Genomic DNA, 18,998 nt, shown 5'->3' on the forward strand with positions numbered 1-18,998 from the left:
ACTGTGCCAACCCACTGCCGTCACCTGCACCGCAGTAATATGTGGCCTCATCCTCTGGTTGGACACCGGTGATGGTCAGATAACGCTCGCTGCCTGATTTGGAGCCAGAGAACCGATCTGGGATCCCACTGGCTCTGTTGCTATTAGAATACACCACAAGCCGAGGGGCCTGCCCCTCTCTTTGCTGATACCACTCGATACCCCAGCCCTCATATCCACTGCTCAAAGTGCAGGAGAGTCTTGCTGCATTTCTCAGAGTCACAGACTGGGAGGGAGCCTGAGTCATCACAGGCAATGAACTGATACCTGGAAACAGAGAAAAGAGTAAACACCTGGCTTGGTTCTGTAGAGTTCTGAGCAAGCAGATCTTTCTTTAATTAAAGTAACGGAAAAGGGCATGCCTTGATTTATTTAAAGCTGCAGATTGAAAACCTTCAACCCTCACCTGAGCAGTAAGTCAAAAAAAGCAGGAGAACTATGGTCCAAGGCATGATGGGAGATTGGGAACACTTGGCTTCCTGCGGCAAGGTGGATCCACTCCACAACCAGGTCATCCCATTTTAAGCGGCTCCGGGATTTGGGTCCGCCCTTCTATGCAAATCTGCCGCTTGCTAATTGGCTGCAAATGGGGCAGGAAGGACCTCCTCCATTTGCTCAGGAACAGCAAAATCGAAAGTACGTACTGGATTTCTTTTTCAAAACTATAATACTGCAGAGTCTTTTTATATTGGGGTGAGGGGGGTTAAAAATGTGCATATACATGTTTTATTTCCTTTTTAAAAAAATTCACTTTAAATTTGTACACCACCTTTCTATATTACTGTGCACAAGGCGGCTTCCAAGCTGAAGAAATAACAAAGGAGACAGCAAAGATCGCACACCTAATAACAATCTGCTCCAATACAAAAAGTCATAATAAAAACATAACTTTAAAATAAGCAGCCTATACCACATAAAATAATATTTAATAATATTTTAGAATATAATAGTAAACAGTAAAGTTAAATATCATCAAATAATAATTAAACACATTATCTTCTGTGCCAGCAAGGATGGGGAACAGCGACATAGAGGGTAGAGCAACATATTTGTTTGTTTGTTTTTGTTTACCGGTATTTACATATGGTGTCATGAATAGTCAGACACAACTAAATGACTAAACAGCAACAATTTATACACTGCTCTATCACAAAAATATGTCACAGCGGTTTACAATATAAAAACATATAACCAGACGATAAAAATCACCCAAAGTTACAAACAAGCGAAAAAGCAAAAATAAATTAAAAACCAACTTCATTTTCCTTTGCACAGCAGGTGAATTTCTCCACACACTTTCCTGCCCTCCTTTCAAGCAAGCGAGAGGCATTGATACGATGTAGAGACACATTCCAACCAGGCAAAAACACCGAAGGAGCGTTTGATCAACATGCATTGCCGATGGCCAATTCACGTTGCAAGCCCATGAAAGTATTTCTGCAAAGCAAAAAAAGCTCCTGCAAGGTCTGAAATGCACATCGGTTTTGGCTGAAAACAACCCAGGGCCAGTTGTTAAGGTTTTCATAATACAACTTAATGCCCACCAACTGGGACTTCTTTCTAACCGTTCCTCTCCCAACCAATTCCAGGCTGGATAATTAGGGCGTTGCTTTCGGTTTGGGTTGGGTTGGCGGTGGCAGCGTTCCTGCTGAAACGTTTTGGAATGGATAATGTTTAGAAAGTTTAAAATATTTTTATTTATTTATTTATTTTTCATTCGATGATGCATAACAATATAACATTATTGTATATAGTTCCTGTAAAGGCTTACATAATTGATTGATATTTATTATGGCCATTGGCCCATCACACAACAATTCCCATACCAACATATATGTACTTAAACCTCCAAATTTAAAACAGCCAAAAACTTACCAAAAAAAAGACCAACAACATACAATACAATAAATTTGCAACATAAACATCGCCGTCTGCTCATAAATTAATAAAAGACATCAATGATGATATCACCTAATTACATCCTAAAACATAAATCATGGTTTAAAAGGGTTATCCGAGCCGCACAGGAGTCCGTTTTTCTTCTTTAGGGATAGGACGCTGATCAAGAATCTGGCAACCGTGAGTGATCTTAAGGGGTCTTCATCATTTAGTAGATATCTCAGTTTGGCTTCATTCGAATCATCGGCGATTCCCTTTAGATATGGAGCAAGAAACTTGCTCCTGGCCGATGAGTGAAGAGCACAATCAAGGATTATGTGATGCAACGATTCCGGTGCCCCACAATTACAATCACATAAGAGCGATATCTGTCCATTGGAAAATCTATTTCTCAGCACGTTCGATGGGAAGGTGTTGAATCTTGCCTTTATAAAGGCATATCTATGAGCTGAAGAAGTTAAGGAATTCAAATAATTTGGGAGCTTTAAAAGGGGTAATAAACAAAGGTTTAGAGGTGAGCAGGTATCATTGCCCAACACCATTTTCTGCTGCAAGTCCATCTCCTCTAGTTTATAGGTTACTATTCTTTTAGCTGGAACTATGTCCTGCTCTAGTAATTTAGATGGGGAGATTCCCATCGCTGTAATTTTCAGTTGTAAAATTTTTACCCATGGGCTCTGGAAATCATCTCTCCACGTACAAAAGGCTTACAAAACAAAAGCTTACATAACAAAGTCAATTTTTCTCCCCTAATCCTTCCCCCTCCCTTCCCACCCTCTTCCCGGGCCGGGCCTTCCTTCTTCAGATCTTTAGCCATGTACACAGTCTATTCATTCGTGCTTGTACATTCGGGTTGGCGTCCCCCCTTTCTCTCCAGTTCCTGTAAAATGCCCACTTATTTGTGATTTTTTGGCATTTATTTTCCCATCTATCCTCTACCATTAACTGTGCAAATATTTCTGATCGTACGTATTCAAAAACATAGTCGTTCCATTATTCCATTTAGTTTTTTTCTTTCCATCCTAGAGCAATAACTGCCATTCCAGCTACGATCATGATCTTATACAGCTCTTGGTTATTACTTTTTACTTTATTATTTCCCAGTATTCCCGAAAATAGCAAGGTCCCTATTAATTTCTATTTTTATTTGGAATAGTCCAGAAATTACCTTTGTGATCTTTTGCCAATATTCCTTAACCAAATTGCATTCCCACCACATGTGTGAGTATAGTCCTTTTTCACGACCGCCATGCCAGCATTTGGGGCTAAACCCTTTCACTATATACTCCATTTGTGCTGGTGTTCTATACCATTTTAGTAAAAAAAAATCCTACTTGAATGTTTGAAATATTTTGAGGAGGACAGAGTGGCTGTCATGGAGGCAACAGAAGCCGTTTCCTAAATCTGCAAGATGCATAGCCGCCAAGTTTTCCCTTTTCTTGCGAGGAAGCCTATTCAGCATAAGGGGAAATCCCTTTAAAAAAGGGATAACTTGGCAGCTATGAAGATGTATTGATCTGTGCATGGAAGTTAGGTGGGTGAACTCAACCTAGAGAAGGGATGGGAGGGGTTATAAGAATTTTAAGGTCTCAGATGTAGAATATTCATAAATGCACACATATCTACATATATCAACCATGTGTCCGAAATAGTACGGGAGAGCACTCCTAAAGCCATTTTGACTCTCCCAATGATCTCAAATATTCCTCTGCCGTAAGGTAGGCAAATGGGGAAAGACTTCCCAATGTCTTTTCCCTTACAAATCCTGTCTTAAGGGCGTATTTGTGTATGAATAGGGTGAGGCTGTGACCTGGATTCAGGAATCAAAGTATTTACCATCACAAAAGAATGGCTAGGCTGCCCAGGTAATGCAATCAGAGACCATTATTAGGTATCCTGGCAGGCAGGATTTCTGCTGTAGACCTGCCTCCTATGATGTATGTATGATGATTTTGGGGAGTCTTGGGCTAAGGGGGGTTGGGCAATGTCAAAAGTCTTTAAAGGTTCCTGCACACTTTTGTTCAGGGTCTCCCCTTCCTTGGAGGGATTGGAGGGAACTCTGTTGCAACAGGAAAATTAATATCTGCCTTGCCTTCCACTGGATCCAGCTTCCATCCATCTATTCTTCTCTGATCTATCATGGACTTAGGGGACTCAGAGTCCCATGGGGAGTTGGGCAGCAAAAGCCAAACCCCAATGATTTACATCAGAAGGATGCAGGTGTCCCGATTTCACCAGTCTGCCAGACATAGACAGTTGACAATCATGCGAGGCAGAATATCACCCTTGTCCTATTTGGTGCAGAGCAGTATGTAGTATGGAAGGGAGCTCCCTCTGGTGCCTGAACCTATAACTGCATTCATCTTATTACCTCTCGCTTACAATCCTCCTGCAAACCTCCTGGGCAGAGCAGACAGATAAAAGACACTGCAAATAAAAACAAAAACAAAAAATCCTTCCAGTAGCACCTTAGAGACCAACTAAGTTTGTCATAGCTATGAGCTTTCATGTGCATGCACACTTCTGTATCTGAAGAAGTGTGCATGCACACGAAAGCTCATACTTATGACAAACTTAGTTGGTCTCTAAGGTGCTACTGGAAGGATTTTTTATTTATTTTATTTTATTTTTTATTTATTTTATTTTATTTTATTTTGACTACATCAGACCAACATGGCTACCTACCTGTAACTGCAAGTAAATAAACTGATAACTCTAATTGTCTCCCTCCCCTTTTCAAATCACATTAAGACTTTGAGCGTCCTTGGCAAAAACAGGAGCACACTGTTGCACTTTTAAAGCAGGGAGGGGCATGGGCGTAGCCAGGATTTTTTTTGGGGGGGGGGAGAATGGACGACGACTCTGTTGCAACAGACAAATAAACATCTGCCTTGCTTTCCACTGGATCCTGCCTCCATCCATTCTTCTTTGACCAATCATGGACTTAGGGGACTCTGAGTCCCATGGGGAGATGGGCAGCAAAAGCCAAACCCCAATGTTTACATCAGAGGCAATGAAATATCTATTCCCTCAATATCTATGATGCAAAGAGGTTCAGACACAGACCTAATGAACATCTCTAGGGCTTTTCAAGTCCCAGCTGCGAAGGAGGGAGAGTGAAGGTTTTTGTCTCAGTTCCCCATTATACTTTATTACAGTGTAACTTATTGCTAAACCAAGCCGCACAGTAATACGTAGCCTCATCTGTAGCCTGGCTGCTGCTGATTGTCAAATAGCCCGTGTTTCCTGAGCGGGAAGCAGTGAACCGATCTGGGATCCCTTCTCCCCTGCTACAACTATTACACTGCACATAGCGAGGGGCTTGACCAGGTTTCTGCTGATACCAGTAAATATAGCTGTTGCTTGGACTAGTGCTGGCTGTACAGGAGAGTTTAGCCGTTTGTCCCGGGGACACAGACTCAGAGGCAGGTTGAGTCATCGTGGGTTGAGAAACAATACCTTTACGAAAGGAAAAGAAATATATTGATTCATTAATGTTGCTCACAAATATCATAAAAGCACACGAGATCATTGGCGCTGCTGTTCCAGAAACATGTGGGAAAGGAATCCTTCTTACCGGAGAAGTAGCTGAGAAATGCAAGGAAGAACAGAAACCAGGCCATAGTGAGGTCTCTAGAGGAGTTGGACTTTCTCAAAGAAACAGATAACTGGTAGGAACCTTCCTCCTTAAAAACCCCAGGGAACTGAAGAGGAAGGGTCTCATGCAAAGGTATTGTCTCCCATTGGCTTTGCTAGGAATGTCACTCATTCTCTGAGGAGGCGGGATGTTCCAGCCCAGCCAAGGGACAGAGAGGACATTTGCATAAGGGAGAGTATACAAAAAGAAGAGAGGAAGCTCTTGGTTTAGTCCTTTTGGGGGGGGGGATACTACAGTGCAATAATGTGTTGAGAGAGATCTAATGTAGAAATCTGGGATGCACCTATTTCCCTGTTAAAAGGTAATGCAAAAATGACTTAGGGCTCATCCATGCTTAGCTTTTGCCCTGCGTCGTGTCTGAGTATTGGGGGGGAGGGGTTTCCATGCAAAAACCTGCTTTTTAATGCTGAATTGGAACAATCAGCAATTTGAGTGCATTCAACAGTAAGCACAGACCTGTGTCTACAAACACCGTGCAAAACTAAAGTCTAGATTCTCAGAGAGGGAAGCAGTGAATTGATCGGGAATCCCTGCATATTTTAGGCAAACTAAACCATTCAGAATTCCATTATTACATCCATCAAAACTTATTTACACTGTTGAATTTATCTTAATGCTGCCAACATTTTCAAGTGTGCACAATTTCCCCCCATATATTCAATAAACAATTTTTCCAATCTTCTCTAACGTATGTTCTTCTTAGCCTCTGTGCCACGTGTAAAAAAGTTCAACAATGTGCACACGTGCTCTTACTGTTTGCTCTGCAGGCATCTTTCTGAAATCCCGTTGCAATGATATTTGACAACCTGCAGTGTGCATGGACCGGGGAATGTGGTGGCTGCTTGGTGGTCACAACTCAGAGAAGGGCTGGGATTAGATGTCAGCTCAGGCTTAGGGAACGGCTTAGGGAGCTGGGTATGTTTAGCCTGGAGAAGAGAAGGTTAAGGGGTGATATGATAGCCATGTTCAAATATATGAAAGGATGTCATATGGAGGAGGGAGAAAGATTGTTTTCTGCTGCTTCAGAGAAGCGGACACGGAGCAATGGATTCAAACTACAAGAAAGAAGATTCCACCTAAACATTAGGAAGAACTTCCTGACAGTAAGAGCTGTTCGACAGTGGAATTTGCTACCAAGGAGTGTGGTGGAGTCTCCTTCTTTGGAGGTCTTTAAGCAGAGGCTTGACAGCCATATGTCAAGAATGCTTTGATGGTGTTTCCTGCTTGGCAGGGGGTTGGACTGGATGGCCCTTGTGGTCTCTTCCAACTCTATGATTCTATGATTTTCACACCATCCACCTGTACTATTGAGAGAGACTCAAGCGCACATCAAACCAAACGCTGTAGCATTTTTCAGCTCCCTGCACTGGAGAGAGGGAGAAGGTTTCTGTCTCAGTTCCCCATCAGACTTTAGCACTGTGCCACATGCTGCTGAACCAAGCAACACAGTAATAGTTAGCCTCATCTTCAGTCTCGGTGCCGGTGATGGTCAAATAGCCTGTGGTTCCAGAGCGGGAAGCAGTGAACCGATTTGGGATCCCTTGTCCTTTGCTGCTGCAAGTATCACAGTGAACAAAACGAGGTGCCTGTCCAGGTTTTTGCTGAATCCAGACAATATAGCCCACGCTTCCGCTGGCGGTGCAGGAGAGTTTAGTAGTTTGTCCCGGGGGTGCAGACACAGAGGCAGGTTGGGTCATAGTAGGCTGTGAAATGGCACCTTTGGGAAAAGGACAATGGACATGGATTCATTTTGTGTGCTCACCAGAATCAGACAGGCCCTTTCATCAATGCAAAATGTTGTCCTTGGCTCTACCTCTACAGAGAGGGAGTCCTCTACACCCTTACCTGAAATGTAGCCGAGAAGGACAAGGAAGGACAAAGCCCAGGCCATGGTGAGCTCTCTAGAGGAGTGTTGGGCTTTGGAAAGCAAACTGATAAGTGGCAGGAGATTTTCCCCTTCTTTATTTAATCCCCAAAGGAGCTGAAGCTGGCAGGTCTCTCACTTAAATCTAAGGGTGTCCATTGGCTTTGTTCGAAATGCCAATCGGAGGAGGGACATTCTCTCCCTGCCAATGAACGGAGAAGACATTTGCATAAGGGAGAGTATTTAATAAGAAGATGCAAGGCTGTTGTGTTTGTCCTAGGTTGAGAGAAGTATTTTGCTTCTGAAGCACCGCTCACAATAATAAGAGTTGAGATAACACAAACTTGGGAAGGACCTATTTGGCTGTTACCAGCAAGGAAAGAACTGAGGAATGTGCCCAAAAGGATGAAGGCCAGGAGGAAGAGGGATTCACGGGTCCCTAATGATTCCCTCAGGCAGTCCAGCTCCTCAGACCCTTTACCTTCTTTGCCAATCTCACGTCAAGCCACAGAACTAGCTACTGGGAAAGGCAGAGAAGCCTCAATCAGGTTGGAGGTACGGATTGCGCATGTGCGGCATCCCGTGTGTGCGCACTCCGTATGGGGTGCCACACATGCGCAGTCCACATGGGCTGCCGCTGGCGCACAACACCTTATGGGCTGCCGCTCATGCACAGTGGCCCGTAACGGGCGGCGGGGCTTGGCTTGGGAGTCTCGGGGGGGGGCACCGAGTGTCACCCCCCTCCAGGGTGGCATCCGGGGCAAACCACCCCCATCGCCCCCCCTTGCTACGCCTCTGGTTGCATGTCAGAATTGTTGTGCAACGGAGCCGCCTGACACCCTCCAATATTTCCCTGCAAATATCCCCTGCTTCCACATTTGTGTTGGCACGCCAAGCAGGAGTTTTGGAATGGCAAACTTTTGCCATATAATGTAGGGTTGTCGTGTGTCCTCTTTTTCCAGGACACACCCTCTTTTTCAGAGGAATTTTTAATGTCCCGGTGGATTTTTTGAATTTTCCAAAATGTCTCTGGCTATACTTTCTGGATGAGACATAGACATAACTTGGTGGTTGAAGACTTGCTTCCCTCTTCTCCGGCCCCCCTCAGCAATATATCACAGCTTCTATAGCTTATATATATAGTAGGGGTATTTAAAATGAGAGTCATCCTAGCGTCCTCCTTTTTACTCTTCAAAATATGACAACCCTAATATAAGGCATACCCTCCAACATTTATCCAATGAAAATAGGGATGACAATAATATTATTAATAATAACTTTACTATTTATACCATGCCCATCTGACTGAGTTGCCCCAGCCACTCCAGGCAGCTTCCAACATCTATAAAAGCATAATAAAATACACATTTTAAAAAACTTCCTTCAGATGGCTCGGAGCTCAGATGACTCCATGCCCTCCAACATTTCTCCAATGAAAATAGGGATGTCATAAGGAAAAGTGGGGTGCTCTAGGATCAAATCAGAAACCGGGATGGTTTCTGTAAATGTGGGACTGCCCCTGGAAAATAGGGACAATTGGAGGGTCTATGGAGAGGCACATGATCTTCTGACAAGAGTTATGAGTGGCTCCTGGATCAATGGAGAGCTGTGCTCAGCCAACAAGGGTTGTAGTTCTCCAGTTCCATCAAGGAAATTAGGAAACTTCTTCTTCATCATCATCTTCTTCTTCCTACTACTACTACTACTACTACTACTACAGGAATTGGAGGCAAGATGTGGTCCAAATATCTACTTCCTGTCTGGAATAACGATCAGGGGAGGAACGATCCCCCAGGCATAACGCAGAAATGTTTCCAGCCTTTCCCCGACATATCATGATTGACACTGGGCACATATTCCATAAATCTTGCAGAGTAAACACAAGCGGAATGAGGCAGGGTTTTGAGCTACAAACTACTTTTATTGCTAAGTATAAGGCAGAACAAAAGAAAGCATGTCTCCTCTCGCTGAGGGAAGTCCGAAGAAGAAAAAACAACAAATGGAAACAGAATACAGCTACATCCGCTCCCGTGATCCAACAATCATTGCTGGTATGCATAAACACAGTGACTGCACAGTGAGAGGAATAGAAACCCAACACTTCCATCCCTTGAAATCCCATCTGGTAAACCCTCTGGGGGACAGGTTCTAGGAGTGGGCAGAACCAGAGGTCAAACTGGATGGAGAAATCAGTCTGATTCTTTGTGCAATAGGCTTTGTTTTAGCCATAAAAGCCCAAGGAGTTTCTAAATAAAAGGCACCACTCCACTAAAGGGGGGGCACTCCTTCCTCCAAACTCCCCAAAGACAAGTCGTTTAAACTTCTTTATCAATGGATCTGAACTAATGGACTCAATGGGGAAACGATCAAGCAGAACACCAAATGCACGCCAGAGAACAGAAACCAAAGTGAATGAATTTTTTTAAAAAAGGAAACAAATGAGGAAATGAAATTAATCTATTCACGCACACGCACATTCTTTTCCAACTCTTTCTGTCTGCAGAAGGTGTACTTGTACCTGATATATTTGCTGCATTTCTTCATGCCGATCTGAGCATGAGTGAACAAAAAGCACCAGGCATGTAGTCATGAATAGGGATCGTTTTCCTGCTTCACTTCACATCGCAGGTGCAGCGGGAGCAGGTGTTCTCAGAACCACTAATCTTGCCAAAAATGGACCAACATCTCCCCCTAAAGGTTAAAGCTGGGAAAGCAGTCATCATATAGCTATGCTCAACATGAACAGGAAGGTTATATAAAATTAAAACCAATGCTGATATTCAGTGCTAAAGCAGTTGCAGTAAGACCATGGTTTTCCAGAACACATTTGACTGATATGGCCTGTTTTTTAGATCTTGCAGATATGGAATAGAAACTTGACTGTGGAATCAGCTTTTGTTGTCAGAGCACACCAGGCATTCCTGTCTTCCACTGCCTCCCACATTTTGGTCAGACTCATGTTGGTAGCTTCGAGAACACTGTCCAGCCATCTCATCCTCTGTCGTCCCCTTCTCCTAGTGCCCTCAATCTTTCCCGACATCAGGGTCTTTTCCAGGGAGTCTTCTCTTCTCATGAGGTGGCCAAAGTATTGCAGCCTCAGCTTCAGGATCTGTCCTTCCAGTGAGCACTCAGGGCTGATTTCCTTCAGAATGGATAGGTTTGATCTTCTTGCAGTCCATGGGACTCTCAAGAGTCTCCTCCAGCACCATAATTCAAAAGCATCAATTCTCAGTATCTTATTTTTCCTTCTTTTAATAATTTCAATGGGGGGGGGGGGTTGACAAAAAAAAATTGCACCCGGGTACCATTTTACCTTGCTACGCCACTGCACATGACTCTCCCAGGAGCGCATCCCAGAAGACACATGTCCCAGTTGGGGGTCTGAAAAAGTTGGATGGTATGTAACACCAAAAGAAGGCAGAGGTGAGATTTGAGAGAGAGGAATGCCGTTTCAAAGAAAGAGAGAAAGCAAATTTAAAAGGGGTTGTTTGAGTAAGCATGCAGATATGCTGATAAACATGCTAGGTATTGGAAGAACATAACTGGAGGACCTTCCCACATGTATTGTGACTTAAACAATAGAAAGGTGGTTTTATTTGGTTTCATGTATTTATATAATAAAGTAGTATTGTATTCTCTCTTCAACAGGGCAGGAGGGGTCTCCTGCAGCAGTAAATAAAGATCACCTCCTGAGTGCTTTTGTTTTAATAGATCAGTCTCCGTCTATTTTATATTCCCACCCAGATAATAGACTTGATGGTAGATTTCCAACAGTGGGCTATAAAGAGCATGAGCCAGGATCCATTCAAGATGCACACCTGGCTACTTGAACAACCCATAATGTGCGATTAGGGAGGAAGATTGTGCATGCCCACTTCATTTCAACGCATGGTTAAGACCCAAGCCAAATGCATTTCTGTTAATGAACTCTTATTTCATTTTGCTGTCCTTCAAGCCTGTCCCTCCCCAGAGAGAAGAACTGTCACTTACAAGCTTGAGCTATTCTGAAATTCTGCACTCTGCAGAGAAAGGGTGAAGGTTTTTGTCTCAGTTCCCCATCAGATTGCACCACTGTGGAACTGGAAGCTACCAGAGTTCTCATAAGCACAACAGTAATAAACGGCCTCATCTTCAGCCTGGAAGTTGGTGATGGTTAAATAGCCAGTGTTCCCAGAAACAGAACCAGTGAACCGATCTGGAATTCCGTCTCCCCTAGTACTGGAGCTATACCACACAAAGCGAGGAGCCTGTCCAGGTTTCTGTTGATACCAGTGAAAGTAGCCCCAGCTTCCACCGCTACTTTTAGAACAGGATAATTTAATTGCTTGGCCCAGAGAGACAGATTTGGAGGCTGCCTGAGTCAATGTCGGCTGTGAAGCGACACCTTTGCAGAAAGAAAAAGAAAAACCAATGTGTCATTCTCTGCTCTTTAATATCACAAACGTATTCTGTTTCTGTGCTAAATAGAGAAATAGCTCTCTTGCTAGCCCATTAGACCACATAACCCATACCTGAGCAGTAAGTGAGAAAAATGAAGAGAATAAGGATCTGGGCCATGATGAAATTCAAAAGGATGGCAAACAGCTCCCTAATCTAGCTGGACCTCCTCCATTCTCTCTTATATACCCCAGGAGCTGAGGGATGGTCTATCATGCAAATATATCCGCACCCAATGGCTTTTCTGGAGACATTATGAAGAACTGTGGTGAAGTTCTCTCAGATGACCACAGAACAGGTTTTGCATGAAGGGCATGACCTGCTGTGCAAGGATAAGAGTCACATCTGCCCAGTTATGCCTCTGGTACACACACACACACACACACACACACACACACACACACACACACACACACCACTGGCAGACAGTCCCTGGAAAGTTCCCCTTGGAAGAAGGGGTGTGATTTGTGGAGAGTCCTGACGTCAGGGATTGGCTTGCCGCTAGATGAAGAAGAATGGTGGGAGACTATAGCCGGGGAACCCCCCAGGGAAGCATCAGCGTGGGAAGGTTCCAAGGCAGGAGAATGGTGGTGGGGCACAGAACACAAGTCAGAGGAAGAAGGGTTGTGCCAATGGGTTGTGGAGAGTCCACTGTCTTCCAGCTCCATCTGGTACACAGACTGAGACCCTACCTGCCCACTGACTGTCTCGCCAGAGTGGTGCATGCTCTGGGTATCTCCCGCTTTTACTACTGCAATGTGACCCAGAAACTACGATTAATCCAGAAAGCAGCAGCTAGACTGGTGACTGGGAATGGTCACCAAGATCATACAGCACCGGTCCTGAAAGACCTACAGTGGCTCCCAGTACATTTCTAAGCACAATTCAAAATGTTGGTGATGCGCTTTAAAGCCCTAAACGGCCTCGGCCCAGTATACCTGAAGGAGCATCTCCACCCCCATCGTTCAGCCCAGACACCGGGGTCCACCTCCAAGGGCTTTCTGGCAGTTTTCTCACTGCAAGAAGTGAAGCTACAGGGAACCAGGCAGAGGGCCTTCTCAGCGGTGCCGCCCGCACTGTGGAACATCCGCCCATCAGATGCCAAGGAAATAAACAACTATCTGACTTTTAGAAGACATCTGAAGGCAGCCCTGTTTAGGGAAGTTTTTAATGTTTGATGTTTTATCATGTTTTTAATACTCTGTTGGGAGACTCACCGGAATGGCCGGGGGAACCCAGCCAGATGGGCAAGGTATTAATAATAATAATAATAATAATAATAATAATAATAATAATAATAATAAATAATTACTATTTTGGTTTTTCGCTATGTACATAATAAAACAGTGCCATTCAGTTAGAAAATAGTACTTGTAGCTTAAGCCTTATGTCAATTTTAATTGGTTATTTATTTTAGCCACAAGCGCTGCTTGTTCTACCAGTTTGTCAGAGAGGCGTCCTCTAGGTTTCCCAGCATTTCGATACCCTGCCATCTTCCAGCAAAGCGCCCCCCCCCCCAATTGCCCTCCTGCCCTAACCACTTCAAGCTTGTCCCTGGCCAAGCTGCTCCTTTCAGACTCAAATATTTAATTGTGTGGTTCAGGTTTCCTCCTGCAGCGAGGAAGAGGGAAGGTTTTTGTCTCGGTTCCCCATCAGATTGCACCACTGTGGAACTTGAAGCCACCGGTGTCCTCCCAAACACAACAGTAATAAACGGCCTCGTCTTCGGCCTGGAGGTTGGAGATAGTTAAATAGCCAGTGTTCCCAGAGACAGAGCCAATGAACCGGTCTGGGATCCCTTCTCCCCTGGTGTTGGTGCCATAGAGCACAAACTGAGGAGCCTCTCCAGGTCTCTGTTGGTACCAGCGAAATGCGCTCTTGCTGCTGCTACTTTTAGAGCAGGAGAGAATCAGGGTCTGGCCCAGAGTCCCAGATTCGGAGGTTGACTGAGTCAATGTGTGCTGTGAACGGACACCTTTGTAAAGAAAAAGAAGGAAAAGCAACAGCTATGCATCATTGTCTGTTTTCTCAAATTTCAAAAAAGTATTAATTCTTTTCTAGTGATAAATACACAAGACCAATAGCATGGTCACCAGCCCCATATTCCCTCCACAACCAGACCTGAGCAGTAAATGAGAAAGATGAGCAAAACACACAGCTTGGCCATGGTGGAAATCAAAATGAGGGCGAGTCTGAGAGGAATAATTATTCTCTAATCTAGCTGCACCTTCCTCCTCTTCTCTTAAATCCCCCCTGAAATGAGGAAAGACCTATCATGCAAATATATCAACACCCATTGGCTTTGCTAGGGGCAGGGGCAGGAAATGTGAACTTCTAACGAAATAATTTTGCATGCATTATGCAGTTTAAAAGAAGAATGACATTTTGTTTAGGACAGGGGTGGGATCTGAGATCCAGAGCTCAATGGGGCCCTCCAGCCTCTCTTTCTGGCCCTCAGGAACCTTCCAGACCTGACTAGAATATATCATTGTATGGTGAGAAGGACCCTTGCTGCCCGGGCTGGAAATTCTCAAGGCAAACCAAAAAATGCAATGTATCTCAAAGGGTTAGAAATCTGGGCAATCTTTTTCTGCCGTATCTGAACTGTATGCTGCAACATTTTGTTGCTTGCAGATCTCACCTATTGGGTATGCAAGTTCCATTCCTTGCCATATGAATGTACCAACACTCAGGAGAGACCATAGGCTTGTTCACACATGACACTGAACACAGGTACAAGCTGCCTCTAGACATGTACAAATGTTAGTGTGTATGCTTCTTGTGAATAACTGTAGTGGTGTAATTAATTGCTTTCAGTTAGGATGTTAGGATAGCTAAATGAGCAATGTTTCCAGAGGTAGAACCGATGAACTGATCTGGAATCTCTTCTCCCCTAGTGCTGGCATTGTAGAGCCCAAAGCAGGGATATTCCCCAGTTTTCTGTTGATACCAATGAAAGCGAGGTCCTCAGACTTAACATCAGTGCAGTTGCATACAAGATCGGCAACTGCCCCGTGATCGTCTTCCAGCAAAGCTACAAAATCTGCTCTCCTGCCCTAACTTGGACCCTGTCCATGGTGAGGAGGAAGGGCTGTCCCTTTTGGCCTCAATGAAGTTGCTGGGTGAATCAAGTTTCCTGCTCTAGGGAGGAAGAGCAAAGGTTTTTGTCTCAGTTCCCCATTAGATTGTACCACCGTGGAACTTAACACTGCCAGTGTTCTCCCAGGCACAACAATAATAAATGGCTTCATCTTCAACCTGGATGTTGGAGATGGTTAAATAGCCGGTGTTCCCAGAGGAAGAACCAGTGAACCGGTCTGGAATCCCTTCTCCCCTGTCGCTGATGTGATAGAGCACAAAGCGAGGAGCCTGTCCAGGTTTCTGTTGATACCAATGAAAGCTGCCCCAGCTTCCACCGCTACTTTTCGAGCAGGAGAATTTAACGTTTTGCCCCAAGGACATCGATTGTGAGGCAGACTGAGTCAACGTTGGTTGTGAAAGGACACCTTTGCAAGGAGGAGGAAAATGATATACACATGAATCATTTTCTGTATTTTCAAATACATGGAAGTTGGCTTTGGGGGGGGGGCATGATAAATACACATGATCAATAGTTTCTCTGTAGGCCCATTAGCCCACCAGAACCGTACCTGAGTAGTAAGTGAAAAAGCTGAAGAGAACAAGGATCCGGGCCATGATGAAAGTCAAAAGGAAGATGAGCCTCAGACAGGGGGAAAATTCTGTGTCTAATCTAGCTGCACATATCCCCTCCTCTTTTGAATACCCCAGGAGTTGGGGAATAATTTATCATGCAAATATGTCAAGTCCCATTGGCTGTTCTGGAGACATTATGAAGAACTGTGATGAAGTTCTGAAAAATTACCCTGGAACAGATTTTGCATGAAAGGGACTGTTTAAAAGAAGAGATAAGGCTCTATGTTTTGTCTGGGGCCACACTTTCAGAATGCTCATGGCATCATGATTATTATTTTTTATTGATATGAAATACATTGGAAACCTAAAGGAAGCAACTCCTACGGTAGCGGTGCTTGACTCATAACATAGAACACAACTACTTTATAATATGATCATGGGACATTCGGAAAATAGAACACAGTGCAGCTACATGAGAACATGAATCACCCCCCCCCCCAAAAAAAAAATATAAATGAGCTTCTTACATATGTAGCTTAAGTTTGTACATATTGTGTGAGCTTGCTTTTGCTGGGTAATCTCATTTATATTAGGTCTACTTTGAGACAAACAGACTCTCAGCTCCTCATGACCATAAAGAAACATTTTACTACTCATATTGAAATACTGCCCCTCAATGAGGCCAAATATAGTCACAAAATGTTTAGGGGCATGTGTACCCCCAGAAAAATGTGTGTGTGTGTGTGTGTGTGTGTGTGTGTGTGTGTGTGTGTGTTGATCCTTCGTCCAGGCAAGCAAGAAGGATGATCACAATTCACGGTCATTTTCCTGACAGGCAAGAGCAGTTGAGGAAGGCTCAAATAAGGGATGGTTAGGGGTGTGGCCTGGGTAATATCCTCAGGGCCACATAGAGAGGACTGGAGGGCCACATCTGGCCCCAGGTCTGATGTTCCTCACCCCACAAACACACACAAAAAGTGTTAGGTTATAAATCTGGATTGGGAAGTAAGAGTCTGTGCCAGGCCCCATTCAGGCTGCACACTTGACTAATCCAATAACCCCAAAAGTAATATAAGTAGGCATAGGGAGAAATGTGATTCAATTAAGACTTAAATAAACTTCTCCACACCTGAGCTAAAACACAACTATTCTTTTGAAATTTGCATTTCTGCGAATTTTGAAATGCACTTCACTGTCCAAGTATTTGGATAAAGTGTGCCTATAAATGCATGAGTTGGTGAAAACAGCAGGCGAAAGTGCATTTTATCAGGGGAAATTGTTTTGCAAAATGTGTATGAGGGGGAAATTAATTGCAAAAATGTGTGTATGAGGCGAATTTCAAACAATTTGTGTTTTGTACTGTTGGCTTTGGCAACCTTTTCTTTACTTTTTTCTTCTCTTGATATACAGCTGCTTATTGAGTTCTATACAATGTGAACTTACTGAGAAAATCTAGTAGTTATTTTACAAAGAGAGAGAGAGAGAATGGAAAAAATGAGGAAAGTGAAAGAAAGTGAAATTGATGGATTTGCCCATCGCTAAGGATAAGGCGGCGAAAGTTGTCTATGGCCACTTGAGTTCTATTCAGGAGTTATCCTGTTTCCCCTATTTTAAGACGTAATCACAAAATAAGCCATAGCAGGATTTTTAAGCATTCAAGGAATATAAGTCATACCCCAAAAATAAGACATAGTAATAGGCGCAGCAGCAATGCCGGCTGCGGCAGGAGGAGAAGGAAAAAAATAAGACACCCCCTGAAAATATACCATAGTGTGTGTGTTTTTTATAATAATAATAATTTAATAATAATTTATTATTTATACCCCGCCCATCTGGCCGGGTTTCCCCAGCCACTCTGGGCGGCTTTTTGAGAAAAAATAAATGTAAGACGGTGTCTTATTTTTGGAGAAACACGGTAGGCCCAAACCAAACACACACATTTTACCAAGCTGTTAATTCACACTGCAGCTGGGTGTCTAGGGACTCTGTACGTCTCTCAAATGAAGAGATGCTGAATCAACATCTCCCCCTTGTGTCTGAAACCTGGATCACAACATATTTGTACAGTAGTCCCTCAACATATTTGTATTGTATTTCATAATACAAATGGTACCTTGGTTCTCAAATGCCTTGGTACTCAAACAACTTGGAACTCAAATGCCTTGGTACTCAAACAACTTTTGTTGTTGTGGCTCTTTTTTGTTTTTGTGACTGTGTGGAGCCCAGTTTAGCTACTGATTGATTGATTGATTGATTGATTGTGTGACTGCAGTACATTGTTTATTGCTTTCCTTTTATGAATCGACGGTCTCATTAGATAGTAAAATTCATGTTGAACTGCTGTTTTAGGGGTTGTTTTTAAAAGTCTGGAATGGATTAAACCATTTTGCATTACTTTCCATGGGAAAGCACGCCTTGGTTTTGGAACGGACTTCCGGACCAGATTAAGTTAGAGAACCAACGTACCACTGTATAGATATTTTGATTTCAGTTTCCACAAAGGAAAGAGATTTCAGCTAACCATTGGGGTAATCTCACAATGGTTAAAAAAAAAGAAAAAAGATAAATGTCCCCTGGATGGTTAAAAGGTAAAAGTAAAGGGGCCCCTTACCATCAGGTCCAGTCATGTCCGACTCTGGGGTTGCAGCGCTCATCTTGCTCTATAGGCCGAGGGAGCCAGCATTTGTCCGTAGACAGCTTCCGGGTCATGTGGCCAGCATGACAAAGCTGCTTCTGGCGAACCAGAGCAGCACACGGAAACGCCGTTTACCTTCCCGCCGGAGCGGTCCCTATTTATCTACTTGCACTTTGATGTGCTTTCGAACTGCTAGGTGGGCAGGAGCTGGGACCGAGCAACAGGAGCTCACCCCGTTGCAGGGATTCGAACCGCCGACCTTCTGATCAGCAAGTCCTAGACTCTGTGGTTTAACCCACAGCGCCACCTGGGTACCTTCCCTGGAGGGTTACGTCCAGTCAAAAATGACCAAAATTCCAGCATTCAGCAAGGGGTTGGATTAGATTAATTCCAAGCTCCCATCCAGTAAGTACTCAAAAATGATAACTTTGGCCAGTATTATACACCCCGATCAATCATGTCTTGTCGGCAGTTCCCTAAATAAAACCAATAAGATGCAAGGACAATAAATGGTACTGAAAACTATCAAAAGGCTAGCAGAAAGCAGCCAAAAATGAGACTACAGCAGAACACCAGTAAATAGCATTAAAACCCAACAAGGGGAATCATAGGAGCCAACTCCTAGGGGCTGAAGTCCCTTCGACTCCCCCCAATAAAATGTTTAATGCTCCCCCCCCCATTGATGGGCATTGCCATTCAAATGAGGTGTGTGTGTCGCATCTTGTGATCAGTTAGGCAGGGCTTACCTGTCGTCGTCCGTCCCCCCGCCCAATATTTTATTCAAGTTGGTACCCCTGAGGGGAATACAATAT

General features: G+C 43.8%; 2 protein-coding genes across 17 annotated transcripts in view; both read right to left on the reverse strand.

The window, feature by feature from the left end:
* The window catches only part of LOC118075809 (immunoglobulin lambda-1 light chain-like), a 380,578-nt gene that overhangs the window by 146,067 nt on the left and 215,513 nt on the right, over positions 1 to 18,998 (reverse strand). The window lies entirely within an intron of this gene.
* LOC118078681 (immunoglobulin lambda-1 light chain) overlaps positions 1 to 18,998 on the reverse strand; it is a 187,655-nt gene that overhangs the window by 137,068 nt on the left and 31,589 nt on the right. Inside the window, exons 1-2 of one of the 16 annotated variants that reach the window (XM_088659117.1) lie at positions 15,548 to 15,687; positions 15,098 to 15,403 (exon numbers count right to left, since the gene is read on the reverse strand). The exons of 6 other annotated variants lie outside the window; for them this stretch is intronic. In XM_088659117.1, the coding sequence (XP_088515243.1) occupies positions 15,098 to 15,403; positions 15,548 to 15,593 (352 nt within the window). In that variant the 5' untranslated portion in view covers positions 15,594 to 15,687. Of the gene's footprint in view, positions 1 to 9; positions 307 to 445; positions 524 to 5,100; positions 5,398 to 5,515; positions 5,661 to 7,019; positions 7,314 to 7,441; positions 7,578 to 11,538; positions 11,845 to 11,971; positions 12,087 to 15,097; positions 15,404 to 15,547; positions 15,688 to 18,998 lie in introns of those variants that run through there. 9 more of the 16 variants (XM_088659116.1, XM_088659134.1, XM_088659132.1 and 6 more) reach the window with 9 other exon arrangements.

Source organism: Zootoca vivipara, chromosome 16 (assembly GCF_965207765.1).
Source record: "Zootoca vivipara chromosome 16, rZooViv2.hap1.1, whole genome shotgun sequence".
Taxonomy (NCBI): domain Eukaryota; kingdom Metazoa; phylum Chordata; class Lepidosauria; order Squamata; family Lacertidae; genus Zootoca; species Zootoca vivipara.